This window comes from Hibiscus syriacus, unplaced genomic scaffold (genome assembly GCF_006381635.1).
Source record: "Hibiscus syriacus cultivar Baekdansim isolate YM2019G1 unplaced genomic scaffold, ASM638163v2 tig00110951_pilon, whole genome shotgun sequence".
Taxonomy (NCBI): Eukaryota; Viridiplantae; Streptophyta; class Magnoliopsida; order Malvales; family Malvaceae; genus Hibiscus; species Hibiscus syriacus.
In genome coordinates this window covers 289,298-310,337 of record NW_024062930.1, presented here as the reverse complement: position 1 = coordinate 310,337, position 21,040 = coordinate 289,298, and the positions used below count along the sequence as shown (strand labels likewise).

The window sequence follows — 21,040 nt, the reverse complement described above, 5'->3', positions numbered from 1 at the left end:
GTTGCTATCTCGCCGCCTCCGCCGCTGCCACGTCCCAACCGAACGCTCCAGAAGCTCCACGCCAGCCGTCCACGCCACGGCTACGGGGTGAGTCACCACTGGTATCCGGTGACTCACCGAGACCCCCTCGTCGGACCGGTCCGACGGCTACAACGTGGTGGCTATAAAAGCCACCACCCCAACCTGAAAAAAAAGGACAGAGACAGAGAACGGACAGAGAGACAGAAAAAAAAAAGAGAGACAGAAAAAAAAAACAACTGAGAAGATACAAACTATTACCAACGATCTCAGCAGCAAAGAACCAGAAGAAAAAAAAAAAGAAAAGGAAGAAGAGACTTACCGAGGAAGCCTCGACCACCGATCTCGTCAAACCTTCGAAACACGAAGGTATTTTTGTAGATTCGCTACGATTAGAGCTTTTTAAGGGAAATAACACCGGGACCGTCCTTAGGACGGTCCGATCTATTATCTATAAAATATTTTTTTCCGCCACCGATGCGGTGGCCCGGTGACATTCACGGCGGCACACGGTGCCGACCGGTGACCGGCTTTCCCTCCGATGAGGGAAGCTAGAGAGAATGCAGAGAGTTTTAAACTCTCTCAGTTTAGAGAGAGAGAGTGAAATGAAAAATGAAGGCTGGCCTTGGGCCAGCCGGTTTGGACCATATATGTCATCCCGAACGACGTCGTTTCGGGAAGGACTGCGCGTAATTATAAAATAGTTAAACCCCGTCCGCAGTCCTCCGACTTGTAAACTTTACATTTTAGTCACTAAATTGAATTTATATATTTTTAATTCAGTCTTCGAATTTTAATTTCTTTATTTAGTCCTTCATATTAAAATAATAATTTAGGATAAATTACAGATTAATCCATTAATTTAAAAATAATATTTAATCCCTAGTTTATATTTTTAATTTATTTAATTCTAATATCCGAATTTTAGATAATTTTATTTTAGTCACCAAATAATAAATAAAATAACATATTTAATCCCTATAATTTGATTAATTATGAATTAGATTTTTATTTATTTTTATTGTAATTAGTCAGTTATTTTATAGTTTTCATTTATTTTATTGTTTTTAAATATATTTTTAGTAGTATTTTTATTTTTTTTTATTATATTGTTAAATATTTTTATATTCATAAAATATAATAATAGTATTTTTAAATATTTATTTTTAATCGAAGAAAATGACAGTCTTAAAAACTGGATGTCCTATTCTGATATTTTAAAATTAAAAAGTAAACAATATTATTTAAATAATATTTATCAATATCAAAGAAAGAGCTGTCTTAAGGCACCTAGAAATTCTTTTCGGATATTTTTAAATAAATAATATTTTTTATATAATTTTGAAATATAGAATTATAAATTAAATATATTTTTGAATTTTTAAAATTTTAATAATAGAGACAATTTATAACTAAAAAGTACCAATTTTGGGCGTTGTAGGGGTGCTAATCCTTCCCTAAACGTAACCGACCACGAATCCCTTTTTATTATTAAAAAGAACGAATTTTTGGTTATAAATGCAGATCAGTTCAATTTTTTTAAATTGATGTTTTTTTAATTTTTAGGTATTCGACCTACCTAACCCAAAAGGCCGATGGCGACTCCCAAATTATTTTCAAAACCATTTATTCACATCACTTTTCCCGCCAAACAATTAAATTCGTGCCCGGGCGAAAACTGGTTACGACACTAGTGGAAGAAAACTTTTATTTTTTTGAACTTGTCAAAAAACTTATTGAAATTTGTAACTTGAGTTTAACCTAGCAAGTTAACTCAGTATTTATAAGGGATTTCCAAGAGATATTTAATCCAACCAAATATCTTTCAATATTCAAATTTAAACATATAATAATATATTTTAATTTGAAATATTTAAAAGATAAATACACCTTTAACTATTCAAACTTAAATAGATAATATTTTAATTTGAAATATTCAAAAATATATAATCATCTTTAATATTAAAAGTTAAAAATGATAACAAATAACTTTTTAAATTAACATATTCAAAGAGTAATTATCCTACTAATATTCAAATTAAAAATATCTTTTAATTTTTCTTAAGAAATCATACAATTTAACATAAATAATTTAATCGTGTAAACCAAAAAGTAATACTTAAAAATATTTTTCACATCTAATTTGAGGCAGCAACATGACATATAAATATTGTTTTTCACAATAATTGAAACTGCCTAAAAACTACCTAAACATAAATCCATCTTTATGCTAATAAAATATATTTATACCATAATATGTATCAAAATTCATATTAAAATAATACAAACTCTTTTTACACGTATACATGCCAATTAGAAATTTAAAACAACAATAGGGTGTCATTACTGATACCGGTAAATAGTCTTCGATGATTGATGCTAAGCCTAGCTCCTTACTCCACTCACTTCTTTTACCTACGTGTGAAAATAATCACACACTAAGTATACACTTAGTGAGGCAATTTCATAACTATATTAAACAAAATAAGGCATATCAAATTCTGAAACATCATAATAATCAAATAAACATAGATATCATATAAAATATATATGTCATGTAAAATGAACCTTTTAAAGCCATTTTTGTCAACACCTAACCTGCACATTTCACATATTCCAGTCATAACCCAATGTATATCAAATGAGAATGAATGATATATAAGTCAGACGAGTGTGCACAATATGTAGTCAAACTACCACAAATGTCATATGCACTTTAAGTGCTACACGAGAGCATAGGTACTATAGAACACATATCACTATACTAATAATCGGGATGGTAGGTCACACATCAAAATCTCATGAACACTATAACTGCACATATCGTGCCAGGAGTATACAAATCTATTAAAACATGAGTACCCAAAGGTACTAATACAAGAGAGCACAAATGCATTATTACTGGAGTGCAACAAGGTACTAAAATAAGAGTGCAACAAATGAACTAATACTGGAGTGCACGAATGCACTAAACATAATTTATCGATAAAATCTCTACCTAATGACATGCCAATTATACCAAAGACTCTCAATGCACATACAATGGGCTATTATATAAGATTCATAAACCATTAATTTATTAGGAGTATTCATAGATACTAACATATCAAATATCATATAAACGTGCATTGGGCAGTTCATACCCTATACCTTTCATTTCCACATAACATAAGTAAATCATTGTTGAACTATATTTTGATATAAAAATTAAGGCAAAATGTTTTTGGACTTGAATTGAATTTATTCAAAGTTTTTAAAAATAATTCAAAGTCCATTTGTAAGTGGAATTGAGCACAAAACGTTTTTCTGGACAAGTAGTATCGATATTGTTCTTACAGTATTGATACCTCATGAACAGTATCGATAATGTTCATATGGTACCGATACCAAAGGTAAGGGAAGTATCAATACTCACTAGGTGGTATCGATACTACTAGCATTTCTCAAATTCCAAAATGCAAAAATGGTACTGATACCTAAATGGGTACCGATACTACTCTACATAGTAGTATCGATACCATGAGCATAATATCGATACCATCAAGCCCCAACGGCTAGTTGATTTAAATATAACAAAGTTAGTACCGATACTCCCTTTAGGAATACTAATACCCTCTATTCTAGGCAGCTTTATTTTAAACAAAATTTGATCCCCAACGGCTCCAAACCACTCCCAACAGCTACAAATGGTCATAACAACATTGCAACATATAAAAACAAGTTAAGGATACTTGAAGAAGGGTTAGAAAACCTATCCAAGCAATCAAACACAAGAGAAGAGTTTTTTATTCTTATTTTATCTCTCTTCTAAATATTTATGTTTTAGTCAGCTAAATTCTTGTAAACACCCTATCTTTGAGAAGATTATTTGTTTACTTCTTTTTACCTTTTGTAAAGGGGTTTTGGTTCTATCTTAGCAAATTCAAAAGATAAGGAGTTGTAAAGGTTATCTCTTTATCATTGAAAAGGAAAGAAAAAATTAGTGAATTTGTTAGAAAATCCTTAGTGAGGAGCTAAGGTAGTGGATATAGACTTGGTTGATAAGTCGAACCACTATAAATTTATATGACAAAATTTTCTATCTTTTGCTCTCCTTACTCCTTAATCAAATTATTATCATTTAACCCCCTTTTGTAATTTTTGTTTGTTCAATTGAGCCTCTTCAAATCATAAAAAGTACTATTAGAGCTTGACTCATTAGAAAGTTTAACCACCTTGAGATGATCCTCAAAGAATCTCTACCGATTCCCGACACAACCGACAAATAAATGGCTTCAACCTTTGGTGCCTACTATATTGAAGATTAACAACCGGTCAACAAGCCTCTCTACTTCAATCGAGAAAATTATGCCTATTAAAAGAATAGGATGATGTTCTTTATTCAAGCCAACGGTCTAGGAGCTTGGAACTCTATCATGAAAGGCTACACCATTCCAACCAGTGAGATGGATGATTAGAGTGATGGAGAGAAGAAGAAGTTCCAACTCAATGCTAAGGCTATGCACATTCTCTTTTGTGCATTAGGCCTAAATGAATATGGAAGAGTTTCCTCTTGTTCCAATGCCAAGGAGATATAGGATAAGCTCCAAGTCACTCATGAAGTAACCGATGAAGTGAGGGAAACCAAGATAAGTCTTCTCAACCATAGCTATGAGAATTTGAAGATGAAACACGATGAAGACATCAAAGTTATGACGAATAGATTTTCCCTAATTGTCAATGGTCTCAAGGGATTTGGAGAAGTTATCTCCAATGAGAAGCTTGTGAGGAAGATGATATATTCTCTTCTAAATCCTTGGAAATCGAAGAAGACTGCGATTAATGAAGCTAGATATCTAAAGTCTCTCACTCTCGATGAGTTGATTGGTTCTCTTCTTACTCATGAGTTGATGGTAAATAAAGAGGAAGAATATGAAGAGAAGCAAAACAAGAAGAAGAAGGAGGTAGGCATTGCCTTTAAGTCCACCAATGAGAGCTATCAAGATCAAGTGAAGAAGTGAATGAAGACGAAGAAGAAGAAGAGATGGCCAAGCTCTTCAAAAAGTTCAAGAGATTTATGTCTTCCAAGGAAGTGAAGCATGAATCAACCAAGAAGAAGGGTCCCCCGTTGTGCTTCAATTGTCAAAGAATGAGGCATGTAAAGTATGAATGCCTCTCCCAAAGAAGATGGGATCATCAAAGAAAATGGAATTTTTGGAAACTTGGAGTGATGAATATGACTCCAATGATGAAGATGAAGTAGCCAACCTATGCCATATGGCCATCGAAGGAGATTCAATGGTATCTTCTAACTCAAATGATTTAAATTCAAATTCTTTTGATGAGTTACAAGATGCTTATAATGAGTTGTATTTGGAATTTGAGACCATAAATTCCAAATATAAGAAATTAATTACAAAACTTAAAGTTGAAAATGATGTGATTTTAAAAACCAAAGTTGATTTTGAAAACTAAAATGAAATTTTGAAAAATGATTTAGAGTTTTCAAAAGCTAAAATCAATGATTTAGAGAAAGAAAATTTTGATTTGAAAGTTAAGTTTGACAGCTTAACAAAAGAAAAAGATTTAATTTCTCAAAACAACTCATTATGTTTAAAAATGGAAAATGTTCACATTGTCATTTTTATGGTCATTAGGAACATACTTGTCCCATAAAGAAAAGAAAATCTTTTAAAATTAGACAAGTATGGGTTCCTAAGGGAACAAGGGGTATTGAAACTAACGTCCAAGGATCCAAAGCAATTTGGATACCAAAATTCAAATAAATGTCTCTTGTAGGTGTGTCGGAGCAATGGTCATGAAAATGAAGAAATCAAGAGGCTCTAGCCACACTCTAAAAGGAATGGGTAACCTCTAAGCTTAAAAGCTTTTTATTTTTGCATAATTGGTTGCTTATTTGATTTATGCATGCATGAGTTTTGATTTTAAATGATTATGCATTATTTTTTAATCTCATGCATGTTGAAAAGTATTTTATGATGAACATTTTAAATTTTTCATAATTTTTTCGTTCATCATAATGAATTTTGGTCAAAATTGATTTTCAATGCAAATGATATCTTTCTAACAATTGATATCAACTTTTCAAATGCTTTGATTTTACAAATTTTAAATTTTTGACCTAAATTTAAATGTTTATGCATGTGTTTTAAATGTTAAAGACATCTCTCTAAAAATTGATATCAGATTCTTCAAATGCATAACATTTTTTAAAGCTTTATGCATATATACTTAATTTCAATTATTGGTATTGCATAAAGTATTTTAGACTTGGATATATTGAATTTCATGTGCTACTAACATGTTTGTTACTCTTTGTTGAAATTCAATTTTGTATAAATGTCAAGATTTTAAAGCTATTTTTTGTTTGGAATGCACTTTTTTAGGGGAAGCTTTTGATTTTTCAAATGATTTTATGATAAAATTTAACACTTACTCTCCAAAGTTATTTTAGAACTTTAAAGTTGAATTATTTTTTATATAAAAAAGGGGGAGAAGTATGGGTTTGAAAATTTTAATTTTTTAATGAAAAAGGGGGAGTTGAACATTTTCACATATTTTTAAAAAAAATTGATATATTTTTCATTAAATATTTTACTAACGGGGAGTTTTGCCAAAAATAAATTTTCAAATGTTTTGTTATATCAAAAAGGGGGAGATTGTTGAAGTATATTTTTATATAACAATTAAGGCAAAATGTTTTTGGACTTGAATTGAATTTATTCAAAGTTTTTCAAAGTTTTCAAAAATAATTCAAAGTCCATTTATAAGTGGAATTGAGCACAAAACGTTTTTCTGGACAAGTAGTATCGATGTTCTTCTTACAGTATCGATACCTCATGAATAATACCAATACTGTTCATATGGTACCGATTTCAAAGGTAAAGGAAGTATCGATACTACCAGCATTGCTCAAATTCCATAATGCAAAAATGGTACCGATACCCAAATGAGTATCAATACTACTCTACATAGTAGTATCGACACCATGAGCATAGTATCGATACCATCAGGCCCAAAGGCTAGTAACGGCTAGTAACGGCTAGTTGATTTAAATATAAAAAGGTAGTACCGATACTCCCTTTAGGAGTATCGATACCCTATGTTCTGGGCAGCTTTATTTTTGCACGAAACTTGATCCCCGACGGCTCCAAATCACTCCCAACAACTAGAAATGGTCAAAACTATATTACAACATATAACAACAAGTTAAGGACACTTGAAGAAGGGGTTAGAACACCTATCCAAGCAATCAAACACAAGAGAAGAGTTTTTCATTCTTATTTTATCTCTCTTGTAAATATTTGTGTTTTAGTGAGCTAAATTCTTGTAAACGCCCTACCTTTGAGAGGTTTATTTGTTTACTTCTTTTTACCTTTTGTAAAGGGGTTTTGGTTCTATCTTAGCCAATTCAAAATATAGGGAGTTGTAAAGGTTATCTCTTTATCCTTGAAAAAGAAAGAATAAATTAGTGAATTTGTTAGAAAATCCTTAGTAAGGAGCTAAGGTAGTGGATGTAGACATGGTTGATAAGTCGAACCACTATAAATTCTTATGCCAAATTTTTCTATCTTTTGCTCTCCTTACTCCCTAATCAAATTATTGTCATTTAACCCCCTTTTGCAATTTTCGGTTGTTCAATTGAGCCTCTTCAAATACTAACAATCATGGAAACATCATTTATAACTTTCCTTTTTAACATATACAGATCATATTCAACATGTAATAATATCATAACTATCATGCAAATGTAATGAATTTGGCTCATTTCAAACATTTAAGGTAGCATATAACATAAGAGTATCATAAAAAGCATAATTTATGACAAACTCCATATATTGGCAGTTTGTGCTACCCTCAAAAAAGTATTATTTTGTATTAATCTACACACTTAAAAAATATTCCATTTATACCAATGGAAACTAGACTCGAATAAAAATCTAACCATATAAGGAGCTTCTTATAGTTCAATTTGCACAATTTATAGTGAATTTTCAAAGCTAACTCACTGAAGTTGTTTTAAGCAGAAACTGTTGTCCAATTTTCTGACCTATCATTGATTAAAAATTCATATCTTTTTGTAAACTCCTTGAAATTAGTAGCTGTTTTTAAAAAAAAATAAACTGATATATAAATCCAAAGATATAATAATCATCTTCTACTCGTTTCTGTAGAATTTATGGTGATTTTCTAAACTTACCACTAGATCACAAATTATTTCACTAATTTGTATTTCTAGCTTATATACTAATTCTATTAGCTTACCAAATGGACATATATGCATGAATCACCAAGCCACAAAACATCAGGAGTCATCTCTTACCATAGTAACTTCATCACTGGCTCATCGCAAGCTAATGTTTGCTCGATAACACAAATACAAATTAAGTATGCACTCACCTGGTGTTTTTAGCTTGCAAACCTCCCTTAGAAATTCACGTTCATCCTTAAGCTTCTCCTTAACTCTAACATTTCTTGATATTTATTTCAATAATAATCTAAATGAACATCATTAAAGACACATACATTTCAAACCACATGTAAGAATGTCACTAACATAGGCACACAATAGATAATAAATTCCTAAAAACATTTTGATGCTCATTCAATAGAAATTTCATGTCATAATATAAATGTTGACCTTAACACTTCAAGTTGATCATTCAAGTCCTTTTTTATCCAAATTCATCAAAACTTCACATAACATTTTCATCTTTACATTTTAACCACTAATTATGAATTCTTTTGGAATTCATCTATACTTTTCCAATTTATGCAAAGTGGTCATTTGCCATTTAACTTCCATTCACGCTTTAATTAGCATAATTAAAAATTCCAGCATAATACCTCAACAATTAAATTTTTTTCACTTAATTCACTAACTTTCCCATATTTGCAATTTGGTGCTCAAATTTTGTTATCTTTCAAAAATAATTCAATTTCACATTATAACTTCAATTTCAACTCTCTAACATTAAATTCCAGCATAATAAAGCATCTATTGAACACTTACAAATTAAACCCATAACTTTTCATAATTACCAAATAGGTTACCCAACTTTAAAAAATTACAAAATGGTCCCATTAATTTTCTAAGGCTTGTATAACCTTCCAAACATCATTTCTAAACCTAGGGAAATATTTCAAAATTTTTCCTGAATTTTTTCCTTAGGTCCAAACAATATATAGGTTAGGATTCAATGATTTTCACTTTATTCGAGTATGGATTCAACCTCTAAACAACATTTCAAGCCTCCTACAATTAAACGCCTAACCTAATTTAACCAAATCACAAACTTCCCAAAACCTAGGTTTAGGTCGAATTCAAGAGATTAAATTTTAGATGGTTTTAAACATCAAACAAGCTTGGAAATGATTCTACAACATCAATAACCTCAAAATCCATCATCATTTCATAAAACCCTAGCATCTTCTTCATCCACCAAATTTGGGAACTAAGCATTTCAAGCAAGATTAGCATGCAATATTGGTACCAAATGATAAAGCTATTCAAATAGATCAATTTCTTATTTCACGCTTTAATCCCAAAACTAAAGGAAATTGCTCAAAAATGAAAAATAAATTTTCTCATACATACAGTTATGGCTTATGGCTACAAGGCTTGAAGATGAACAAGTCTTCATGAAATTTCTAGTTGATTTCATGTTAATTTTTTCATTTATTAAGCTTAAATGAATTTAAAATTTATTTAATGGGAAATGACAATTTCACCCTTAATAAAACTTGAAAATTACAACAATAGATTGTAACAAGTTAATTATCATCTTCCAAAGTCAAAGATCAACTAATTATTTTTCCATTTACAACTTTAACCATGCACTTTTCCAAAAAAATCGATCTTGTCATTTTCATCTAACGGTCCAAAATGAACATGGAAATAAATTCTCAAATTCAATGATCTATATTATTTTCCATCATTTTAAAATGTGGAAATAATATTTATAAGCTTAATTTAATATCCTTCAAATGTTCTCAAAATTTATATTTGATCCGATTTACCGAATTTTTACCAGACTTTAACACTTTCTAGCTTTTAACACAAATTCTAGATAAAAAATTACATAACTATTCATTTACGAGGTTAAAATACACAACTTTTGAAAATTACACTTTGGTCCCCAAACTTTTCCCAATTTTATACTTTGGTCACTAAACTTTAAAAATTTATATTTTGGTCACTAACCAAAATTTGAGGTATTAAAGAACGTGAACATTGAGATGAACCAATGGGTGCTGGTAATGACACCCACGGTAACTTGGACGATGATAAGTCAAGTAAAAACCGAGTAGATAGAGAGAATGTAATGCCCTGAACCCATGTTAGTAGTTTCGACTAAACCGAGAGGGTTTAAATAAACCCACAAGACTTGTAGGGAATCTTGGTGCAATTGGGTGTTGGTTTGGGCTTGGTTTGAGCCCAATAGATGAGAAAAATGATATTTTTTATTTGAGCTTAAAGTTAGAATAAACAAGGGAGTAATTATACCAGTTTTATTTTAAAAGGACAAAACCCCATTAAGATTGATAATATCACATCTGAAACCTTCCTCCTATTTCAATTTCTTCATTTTTTTCGTCTTCTTCTTCCATCTTAACCTCCATTGTTCCTCCTTGTTCTAAGATAAAGGTTTCAACTTTGTAACCTTACAAACTTAACCTAGAATCACCAAGGTAAGAATTGAAATCCCCTCATCCTAAGATATCTTTCAAGCTCAAAAACTCAAGGTTTGACCATGATAGCCATAGATGGGGGGTTTTGGTGGTGGGAGTTTAGGAAACCTTTATTTTTTAATTCATTTTTGGTAGATTCAGGCCTTAGGGAGTATTCTTAACTTCATTATAAGTTTCTAAATAGGTTAGTAACTTATTTTCCTTGTTATGATTAATGAGAGGGATTGGAGAAAGTTCCTAAACCAAGGGAAAGAGAAAGTTGGTTCTTGGTTAAATAAGGACATTTTTTCAATAGCCTACCACCAATGTAACATACTTATAACTCAGCTCTACCACCTATAATCACTAGATGTTTTTTTGGTAGTTTGCATTAGTTATAAAGCATGTAAGCATGCTTATGGTAGATTTAAGTATTTGATGTTTTAACATGTTTAATGGCTTATCATGACCCCTCTTAACATAAATAAGACTTAACTAATGTTTAGGAACCTTAGTGGGACTTCTGAGGAAAATAAAGTGTTATTTTTGTGCCCAAACAAGGTATTTCTGGGCTTGAGTATCAATACTAGAAGAAAAATATAGATATTTTTCTTCAGTTAGACTAAAACAAGTAGATTTTTGGCTCGGAGTATCAATACTTGCTCATCGGGTATCGATACTACAGGTTGGCTATCGTTACGTGCAGAAGGGTATTAATACTGAGTTCACTTTGTAGATTCCAATAGCTCATTTTGGTATCAATACTCATGGGAGTACCGATACTGAGGGTAGAGTATCGATACTAAATTAGACTTCATATTTCAGTAGCATCTTTTGGTATCGATACTACCCAATTATCTTAGATTCTAGTAGACACTTTTAGTATCGATACCAAGGATGGGTATCAATACTCAAGGGTCAGTATCGATACTGAGGGGCTCAGTATCGGTATCAGCTTACAATTTTGGGTAAGAAACCCAATTGATTAAGGGGTTAGAAATGAGGGCCCAATAACGCCAGAGAGACTCCTAACTAAAACTACAAGTGGAAATATAAATAAATAATATAGTTGCAATTAGAAACGATAATAGCAAGGATATCATAAAACTAGCCTTTGTGTGACGGTCCAAAAAAGTCAGGACACCCGAGTTACCTTATTAGTATGGTGATCATCTTGCTTGTTATAAATATCCAGATATATCTCAGTTAGTTCCGAGGCACTTCAGTTGCTAGCTGGGTACAGATGCTCCAAGATTATCAGGAGTGAGATAGCCAAGTGTACATTTCCGATGCAGTTTCAGATGTCACCCTGATAGCCAAAGGTGTCTTAGGTAGGCTAGAGGGGTGTGTGTTCAGAGATACAAAACCCTCAACCACACCATGATGCCTACACCATCTTTGCATGTTAGCATCCCTATATGCCCGTACCTATGCCACTAGCTTCCTCATGTATTGAATGTATGTAGTACAATACACTTATTAGTTGGCACTAAGCTTAAGATCTTAGTGTTCGCAATGTGTTTCTGTGTGCATGTTCTTAGAAGACAATTCGTGGAGCGTTATCATCACCAATAGTCTCAGATCAGCCGAGGCTTCAGAGTACGTCTTTAGTCATATTTAGAGGGTATGTACTATTTGTAAACCCCTTTATATTCAGTTGTAACTCTATTTTGTTTTTAACACTATATTATTGGGATGTATCTTAGGAGCTCTCTGTATCTTTAAACTTGAGTATTATGTTTTTGTTTTATAACTTCGATGGATGGTTTTCTTATGATGCTTTATAATGGTTGATTTAAAAGAAAAATTTTGGGTTAACCACTTCGGTGGTCTCGTGTGATACCTTAATTCATCAATCTTTGGGTCAGACTAGATTAGGATGTCATAGAGAATGGTTTGAGCTGTTAAAACTTGAAAAGGGAAGAAATAACAAAAATTGAAAAAAAGGTATTTAAATACCCTAAATCTAGAGTTAGTTACACAATAAATCTTTACACTTTTAGAGAATTTATAAACCAATACCAACATTTAAAATGTTTAAAATTTAACCCCATTATGGGATATGACATGTTTAGTCAAGAAAATTCTTTTTTTTTTTTTGAGTTCTAAGAATGCTACACTGAAAAATTGTTTTCGTTATCTACTTGGGAAGCAAAGAAAAATTTGTTTAAAAAAAGCCATCCACTTTTAATAAAATCAAATTAACTAGAGGCAATTCATTGAAGGTAAGGTCACAATGATGAATATACTTCCAAGGCTTTGTTGAATAATCTGGATCGACTCGGATCGTACTCCTAGTTTTGATGGGTGAGTCTCCCAGCGGTGATTTTTTTGCATACAAAGGACTTGAACCTAAAACTTTGCTTAAGCAACATCAAGCTTTTTACCACTTGAACCGACCCCATTTAAAATTTATATCTGAAGTCAAAATATTATATCTGAAGTCGTCAATATAACTGATGTGTATGCAGAATGGTTAGCTATTGAGAATTCCACTCTTTCATCATTGTTAAAATAAAGCATAGTCATCAATATTCCATGACACGCAAATAAATTGACTCAATCCGATAGAGAGAATAAAGAATTGTTATAGAGCTCCATGACACGCAAACTTATGAATTTATTAGCAACAAAAGCCATGGCTGGCAAGTCCATTTAGAAATTATATATTCTTCTAATAATGGGTTTTTTGTTTTCTTAATTATATTATAATGGCAAGTCAAATAAAAAATGTGTAACACCAAGTCTCAGAACTTAAAGTCTTGAACTATTTTATAATATCAGAGTTTGTAAACTACTTATGTTGCACTCTAGTTCTTGTTGATGAAAAAAGCATTCTCAAATACAAACTGTTTCATGTTAATGGACCTCTCGAGAAAATTTGGGAGTGTTCCGCTCCCTTTTCCTTGTTTACGTTCATGTTCTAATTCTTTTCTCGTTTTTCGACTTATTTGTCGTAGCCAACCATGTAGTTAGAGGAAATGGAACTGATCAACAAGCTTTACTCCAGTTCATAGCTATGATAACCGGTGATGAGATCAAAATTATGGAGTACTGGAATAGTTCCATTCACTTTTGTCAATGGCATGGTGTTACATGCAGCCGCAAGCATCAGAGAGTACCAAGTTGGACCTGCAATTCCTTGGACTCTCGGGATCTTTATCACCATACACTGGAAATTTAAGGTTTCTCAGAGAGTTAATCTTGCTGACAATGGCTTCTATAACTATATTCCTCAAGAAATTAGTTGTTTAAGAAGATTGGAAACTTTAGAATTGACTAATAACTCCATCAGTGGCGAAATTCCTTCCAATTTATCTGCTTGTTCTAAGCTTACGTTTCTTAATATAAGAGGCAACCAGTTAACCGGAGAAATACCAGCTTCGTTGAGCTTCTTGACAAAGCTGAAATTCATGGGTTTTGGCACAACATTTTGAGAGGAAGTATCCCACCTTCGTTGGGGAACTTGTCATCCCTGGAGGTACTTGCTTTGATGGTGAATGGATTAACTAGGACTATGCCTGAATCTTTGGGGCAGTTAGCAAATCTATCAGGTTTCTCCATAGCCGGAAATGCAATATCTGATGTTGTTCCTGTTGCAATGTTCAATCTCTCAAACATCAGAGCCTTTGATATTGGTGCAAATAATATTCAAGGTACCCTTCGTTATGACTTAGCAATCAATATGCCATATATTGAGTTCTTTTCCATATCAAGAAATCCAATCTCCGGACAAATCTCGGTTTCTATATCCAATGCCTCAAATCTCAATATACTTCAATTTTATGAGAATAGGCTAAGCGGAAATGTGCCTTCTTTACAAAAGCTAGATGAACTGTCTATACTTCTCCTATACCAAAACCATCTGGGGCATGGGATAGAAGGTGACTTGAACTTTCTCTGCACTTTATTTAACAATACCAAACTAGAAGATCTATAAATAAGCCAGAATAATTTTGGAGGTGTACTTCCCAAATGCATTAACAATTTTTCTAGCACCCTTTCAGATTTTGTAATAGAACAGAACAAAATTTCAGGAAGAATACCAGAGGGGATAGGAATTCACATGAATTTAGAGGTGCTAGCAGCATCACAAAATCAACTATCAGGTCCCATTCCCATTGATATTGGGAAGCTTCAAAAGCTAAAGATATTTTCTTCCTACATTAATTCTCTCTCTAGGAGCATTCTATATTCTATAGGAAATTTAACCATGTTAATTCAACTTAATTTAGATGTTAACATTCTTCAGGGAAACATTCCTTCGTGTCTAGGAAACTGTCAAAATTTACTTGCAATGAATATTTCTCAACAATTTTAGTGGACCAATACCCCCTCAAGTACTTGGACTCCCATCCCTGTCCATCATTTTGGACTTATCATCAAAACATTTGACTAGCGATCTTCCTGCTGCAGTACAAAATATGAAAAATCTAGCTGAATTTCACGTTTCTCAAAATAGGTTATCTGGTTTGCTTCCGAACAACCTCGGTAGTTGTGCAAGTCTGGTGAAGTTTTTCTTGGATGGCAATTTGTTTGAAGGGTCCATTCTATCTTCTTTGAGTTCATTAAGAGGTCTTGAGGCATTGGATGTATTTAACAACCATCTTTCAGGCGGGATTCCAGAATTTCTAGTGAGCTTTGGGGCATTAAAGTATCTAAATCTCTCTTTCAATGATTTTGAGGGAGAGATACCAACTGAAGGAGTATTTAAGAATGCAAGTGCTACATTCATTGCGTGAAATAACAAGCTTTGTGGAGGAATCCCTGAGTTACACTTATCAAGATGTAACTCAAAAACCTCATCAAAAGCTTCTCTTGGATTCAAATTTGCAATTGTTGCTGTGATTTTGGCAGTGACTTTGGTTTTCACTTGTCTATTCCTCATGTGGTTTAGAAAGAACAAAGAGAAACAACCAACAACGACATGTGAAGAAAATTCACTTTTACCATTATCGTAACAAAGAATCCTAAGGGCTACTGATGGATTTTCCATAGAGAATTTGGTTGGTTCAGGAAGTTTTGGTTCTGTATATAAAGGGATTCTTGAAGACAATGGAGAAGTTATTACATTAAAGGTGTTTCATCTTTTGAATCGTGGAGCTTCCAGGAGTTTCTTGACTGAACGCGAGACCTCGAAAAACATTAGACACCGAAATCTTGTCAATATATTAACATCCATTTCAGGTGTTGACTACCAAGGTAATGATTTAAAAGCCTTGGTTTCTGAGTTCATGGAAAATGGAAGCTTGGAGGATTGGTTGCATCCATTTGTTGGCATGAATGAACCACAGACAACGAGAAATCTGAACTTCATGCAAAGCGTTAATGTGGCCATAGATGTTGCTTATGCACTGAGTATCTACACCATCATTTCTACACCATCATTGTGAAACAACTGTCATTCATTGTGACCTCAAGCCAAGTAATATTCTACTCAATGAAGAAATGGTTGCCCAATATTAGTGACTTTGGCTTAGAAAAAATCATTTCTGCAGACATGCTTAACTATTCTGGAAATCAATTCAGCTCCCTTGGATTAAGAGGAACTATTGGTTATGCACCACCAGGTATTTCTTTCATAATTTAAAAGCAACACATACAATCTATAGTAGTTTGTCTTATATTTGAATGTAAGTGGCTATTTTCATATTTTTCAAACATGTTTTTGCAATTATTTCTAGATGTAATTTTTTATGAATTAAATGTAGAATATGGCATTGGAAGCGAATTATCAATGAAAAGTGATGTGTATAGCTATGGCATCCTCTTGCTAGAGATATTAACAGGGAAAAGGCCGACTAGTGAAAAGTTTAAAGAAGGTGAAAGTCTTCACAACTTTGTTAAGGAAGTTTTTCCTGAACGAGTAACTGACATTATAGATCCAATTGTTCTGGGAAAGAGTATTAGAAAAGGAACAATAGGTGACATTTCTCTCAGTAGAAACAACCTGGTAAATAACAGACATCTTCAATGCCTGAATTCGACACTCGAGACAGGACTCACTTGTTCTTCTAATTCACCGAGTGAGCAGATTGACATGAGTAATGTTGTTAATAAGCTTTGTTCCATTAGAGACGAGCTTCAACAAACTCAATCACGTCAAGTTCAAATTAAATATGCTGCTTAATCAACAGGTAATGGTATCTTCTTATCTTAACAAAATAATCTATCATTTCATCAGTTAAGGCACATTCCGGTACTCTTGAGATAAATATTGTGTTTAGATGATAAGAAGTAAATGAGATTTCCTTTTTTTCTAAGTTGCAGGTATAAAAGGCAAGTAATGGAAGCTTTGTTTTTTCTTCTAGTGACAGTTGGTGTAACCCCCTCAGACCGATGCGGATAACCCGATCCAATCTGGAGTGTCACATTAGGGCCACCTGAGCGACCCACCGTAAAAATAGTGGAAAATTTAAATTTTTTCTTAAAACATGTAAACTCATAAAATGATTTATTATTATTCAGAAATAAAATAGGTTTTCCAAACTCAGATATAAAACAAAATACAATCTACATGCCCCCTAATCACATGTACCATACTCTGCAAGCAACGCCGGAAGAACTCCCTTGCTGATGTTGATAGTTGCAGCGGTACAATTATTTTAACCTGCAATGGTGAGTAATAGAGTGACCTTCGAAAAGCTCAGTAATACAGAACTACCAAGTGATGCTAAAGGACATGCAAATAAATGAAAAGCCATATAGTTTCCTTCTTGAATCAGACGTATACAATTTTTTAATAAATCTGAGGTTCCACTAGTAGTTCATCGATTTGAAGCCATGAAGATCACAGTTCGTAGGAAGTATTCAAAGTATGACATTTTCAGGAGATCAAATAGGATAACTAGTGTGTTCCAACAATGCCATAAAATCATAATAGGTACACTGATCAAATGATAGTTCAGTAAATCTCATAAACCATACTGTAGTGGAGCTTTTTAAACTCGTAGTTTAAAACCATCGTATAAAGAGTTAACCTAAGGGAACATCTTAGGGCCTGAGAGCCTACCCAAGAAAGTTAGGGGCCATGGGGCCTACCTAAGAACAAATCTTAGGGCCGCAAGGCCTACCCGAGAATGATCTCAGGGCCGCAGAGCCTACCTAAGAGTCACATTAGGTCCATAAAAATTTTCCAGCTTGACCAGAGTTGTACTTTACAAATCTGTATCTCCAAGATACAGTATATACAATGATACAAATCCATAAGCCATAACCGTTAAGTCGGTGCATCCATAAAACAATAACCATAGATTTCAGTGTACCACATGTTAAAACAATAAAACAATTTTTCAAAATATAAGGAACACACTAGAGAAATCCCAATATTTATCAGAGGCATTTTGTAGTTATCAGCATGAATAACAGAAAACTTATGAAATTTTATCTGATTCCAGGAACGAGTTCCTATTGAAGAGAATCGGCTACTAACCGATCTAATTAAACATTTAAGGTTGATACTTTAGAATCTTACTATGTTTTCATGTGCATCCGGAAATACTAGAGTGATTTGAGTCGAAAAAGAAGAAATGAATATTCAGGGCAATTACCATCCATGACAATCGATCGGATTATCAAACAACTTGAGCTGAACAACTCTCAGAACTGATGTCTGTCGACTAGTCAATTCATTACCCTTCCTGGTATTCACTCTATAATACCAACAATTCTTGTCAATAAATCATCTTTAGAATCATCGCTAAATATACTTTAAGGAATCAAACATGCATCCCTATAATCTTTGTTTTCTTTCAACATTACAAAAATATCAAGAATTGATGATGTATTTGATTCTTAGTCCATAACCATAAGGACCGTACATCATACAAGTTTATTGTATTTCCAAACTCATCCAATTAATACTAAATTCTCTGTCATTAAGGTTCCTTGGTTTATTTAGCAATTAATACTATCCCAGTTACTTCAAAGTTTTCCAGAGTAATTCATACACTTCTGAGTTTTGGATACATATTGTACCGTTCATTCACATTAGTCATATACTAAAAATCATTTTGTTATTCGTGGTTGATTTATCTCACGAATATTCACTTCTTAATATCAAATGCACTCTAGCGTTGAGCAGAGCTGAGTACTTCCATAATTAACATCAATCCAAACTTGAGGATAAGAACTAGTATTCAAGTGGTACCTATGTCATTCAAGTATTGATATAACACTAACATTGTTTGACCGGCTTAAATTGCGTTTCATAACATTAAAGAGCAGTACAACATCCATGTTTATTTGAATTTCTTAATTAATCCAAGACATTTACTTAGTATAGACCATAAGGGCATTTTGGTCATTTTGGTACTCAATGTTTTTCCATTCATTTCAAAGCTTGAGGATATCTATTCATTCCTGAACTTGGTGATATTCTTGAGTCATCTCCATTACAAGGGTATTTTGGTCATTTTATAGATCCCACTTATTTTAATCAGTTCATTCCCTTCGATCTTATTATTTAATTCAGACTTATCATCAATTCCTTTCTATACGAATCAATTCTGACAGAAGAGCACCTTCGATAATTTATTCTTCAGATATTTACTCATAACTCGAAGATTTCGAGTTAAAAGTCTTTTTAGACATTACTAATGAATTATTAGGAATTTTCCATACAAAAGTAGGATCTCAACCATTAAATCAGTAATTTATCGGTTTAAGAATAAATTCTCATGTTACTTTCTCATTCAGAGTCAACTTGGACTATTTTTACCTCTCAAGGGCATTTTCGTAATTTTTTAACTAGATAATTTTGATATTAACTCTTAATGAAAATAATTATACTTTAGAGATCTAATGGTTAATTGTTTTCCCGAACATTCTTTGATCTCAAAATGATTTCTTAACAGACTTCTAGTATTTTACATAATCTTTATTGGGTTAAAACCCAGTTATCTAAATTTTCTAAGCAAACTAGCATTTCTTATGCACATCTATAGTTTTCTCAGATCAATATATAATTTCAAAGTTATTAGTAAACTTCCAGGGACAATTCTTGTCATCCTACAATATAAGGGTATTTTTGTAATTTTACCCTATCAGAGTATTCTCATAATTTCTCATCCAAGTATCTTTAACATTTAACCTTTGATGATATAAAATATAAGTTACAAATCCATAGCTGATTTCTTTATCACTAATCACAAACTTGTAATTTAATTCTAACAATTCCTCAATCTCTTATATTAGTCATTCGATCCGTATTCAGTTACAGAATTTCTACCACATTCATATCGAGTGTATAAATTATTCAATTCACAAAAGTGATCAACATTATCTTATCCATGCATTTACCAATATCAACATGTTCCATAAAGCATAAAGAGGTAGTAAAGTATTACCTCGATTTTCTATGCCATACTGGTCGACCATTTAAATTCCATTCGAACGCCCTCGATCTTTGATTCAACTTCCAATATTTTCCTCTCGATCCAGACCATCAAAATTACTAACTCGTATCTAAATAATTTTCCTCGCCATAAAGATAGCTTATTAGAATTGAAATAATAATTTGGAAACCCAATTAGTTTAATAGAATACTTGTGGGGTTACTTTAATAATTAATCACTAAAAATTAGGGACTGAACCAAATCAATTTGCACTATTGAGCCATAAACTAAAACTAAAGGAAACTATGAGACAAGTCCAAGTTCTTACCAAGCTTTGAAGACTCATGATACGATTTCCCACTATATTTTTTTAAGGCACTTCCAACGTGATTTTCCTTTTGGGAATCATAACCCCATTTTGCAAGTAATTGGTGTGTGGGGCATTGGCACATAACCCACATGAAGTGTCTCTTTCATGCACCACTCTCAATTATTAAATCTAGTTGTATCCATGTTGCAATGAACCAAATACCAAAGCTATGGTTAACGGCAACCGCGAGTGCAATGAAGATGACAGCATCCTCTATGCATGTTACTTGTTGCATGGCCAGTTGAACCCACGGTTTTCTGCTCTCACTTTCCCCAGACTCTGCATCTCATTACAAAGACGCTCGGGTTTGGGGTTAATACTGAAAAGTCTCCGCTGCTTTGTGGACTTGGTAGAGGAGTCGGCGCCACCTCCTCAAAGCAGCAACAAAAGGTGGTACAATGGCCTCAAGATACCGTTTTCGAAGTGGCTTTATGTCCCTCCCAACAGCATTCCATACCTCAGAATAGAGAACACAAGACATTGCCAAAACTCGAATCTTAATTCAGGTGGCAGAGAAGGATCTAAGTTAACTCCGATTTAAAACTTGATAACTGCATTTTCGTTGGCAGGGGCCTCAGAATTCCAATTATGGGAATCAATTCTGCCGCAGTGAAGATGCTTGGAAGAAATAAAATCCAAACAATCA

The 21,040-nt window shown here is 32.8% G+C and overlaps 2 protein-coding genes across 2 annotated transcripts; both read left to right on the top strand.

Moving 5' to 3' along the window:
- Positions 1 to 5,184: 5,184 nt before the first annotated feature.
- LOC120148133 (probable LRR receptor-like serine/threonine-protein kinase At3g47570) lies at positions 5,185 to 16,082 on the top strand. The gene is made up of 5 exons (XM_039161317.1): positions 5,185 to 5,298; positions 13,792 to 13,874; positions 14,044 to 14,573; positions 15,106 to 15,411; positions 15,706 to 16,082. The coding sequence occupies exons 1-5, from the start codon at positions 5,185 to 5,187 to the stop codon at positions 16,080 to 16,082; spliced, it is 1,410 nt and encodes a 469-aa protein (XP_039017248.1).
- Positions 16,083 to 16,129: 47 nt separating this feature from the next.
- On the top strand, positions 16,130 to 16,819 carry LOC120148132 (probable LRR receptor-like serine/threonine-protein kinase At3g47570). Its single transcript, XM_039161316.1, has 2 exons — positions 16,130 to 16,259; positions 16,401 to 16,819. Exons 1-2 carry the CDS (start codon positions 16,130 to 16,132, stop codon positions 16,817 to 16,819), a joined length of 549 nt encoding a protein of 182 aa, XP_039017247.1.
- The last annotated feature ends 4,221 nt before the right edge of the window (positions 16,820 to 21,040 follow it).

What these genes read in the sequence shown, in the direction of transcription:
- LOC120148133 (XM_039161317.1), top strand. Translation starts at nt 5,185, where the DNA reads ATGGGATCATCAAAGAAAATGGAATTTTTGGAAACTTGGAGTGATGAA. An exon ending in CCATACACTGGAAATTTAAG is followed by an intron (nt 13,875 to 14,043) that starts GTTTCTCAGAGA and finishes TTAATATAAGAG; the next exon opens with GCAACCAGTTAACCGGAGAA. An exon ending in AGGAGTATTTAAGAATGCAA is followed by an intron (nt 15,412 to 15,705) that starts GTGCTACATTCA and finishes TGGTTGGTTCAG; the next exon opens with GAAGTTTTGGTTCTGTATAT.
- LOC120148132 (XM_039161316.1), top strand. Translation starts at nt 16,130, where the DNA reads ATGAAGAAATGGTTGCCCAATATTAGTGACTTTGGCTTAGAAAAAATC. An exon ending in TATTGGTTATGCACCACCAG is followed by an intron (nt 16,260 to 16,400) that starts GTATTTCTTTCA and finishes AATTAAATGTAG; the next exon opens with AATATGGCATTGGAAGCGAA.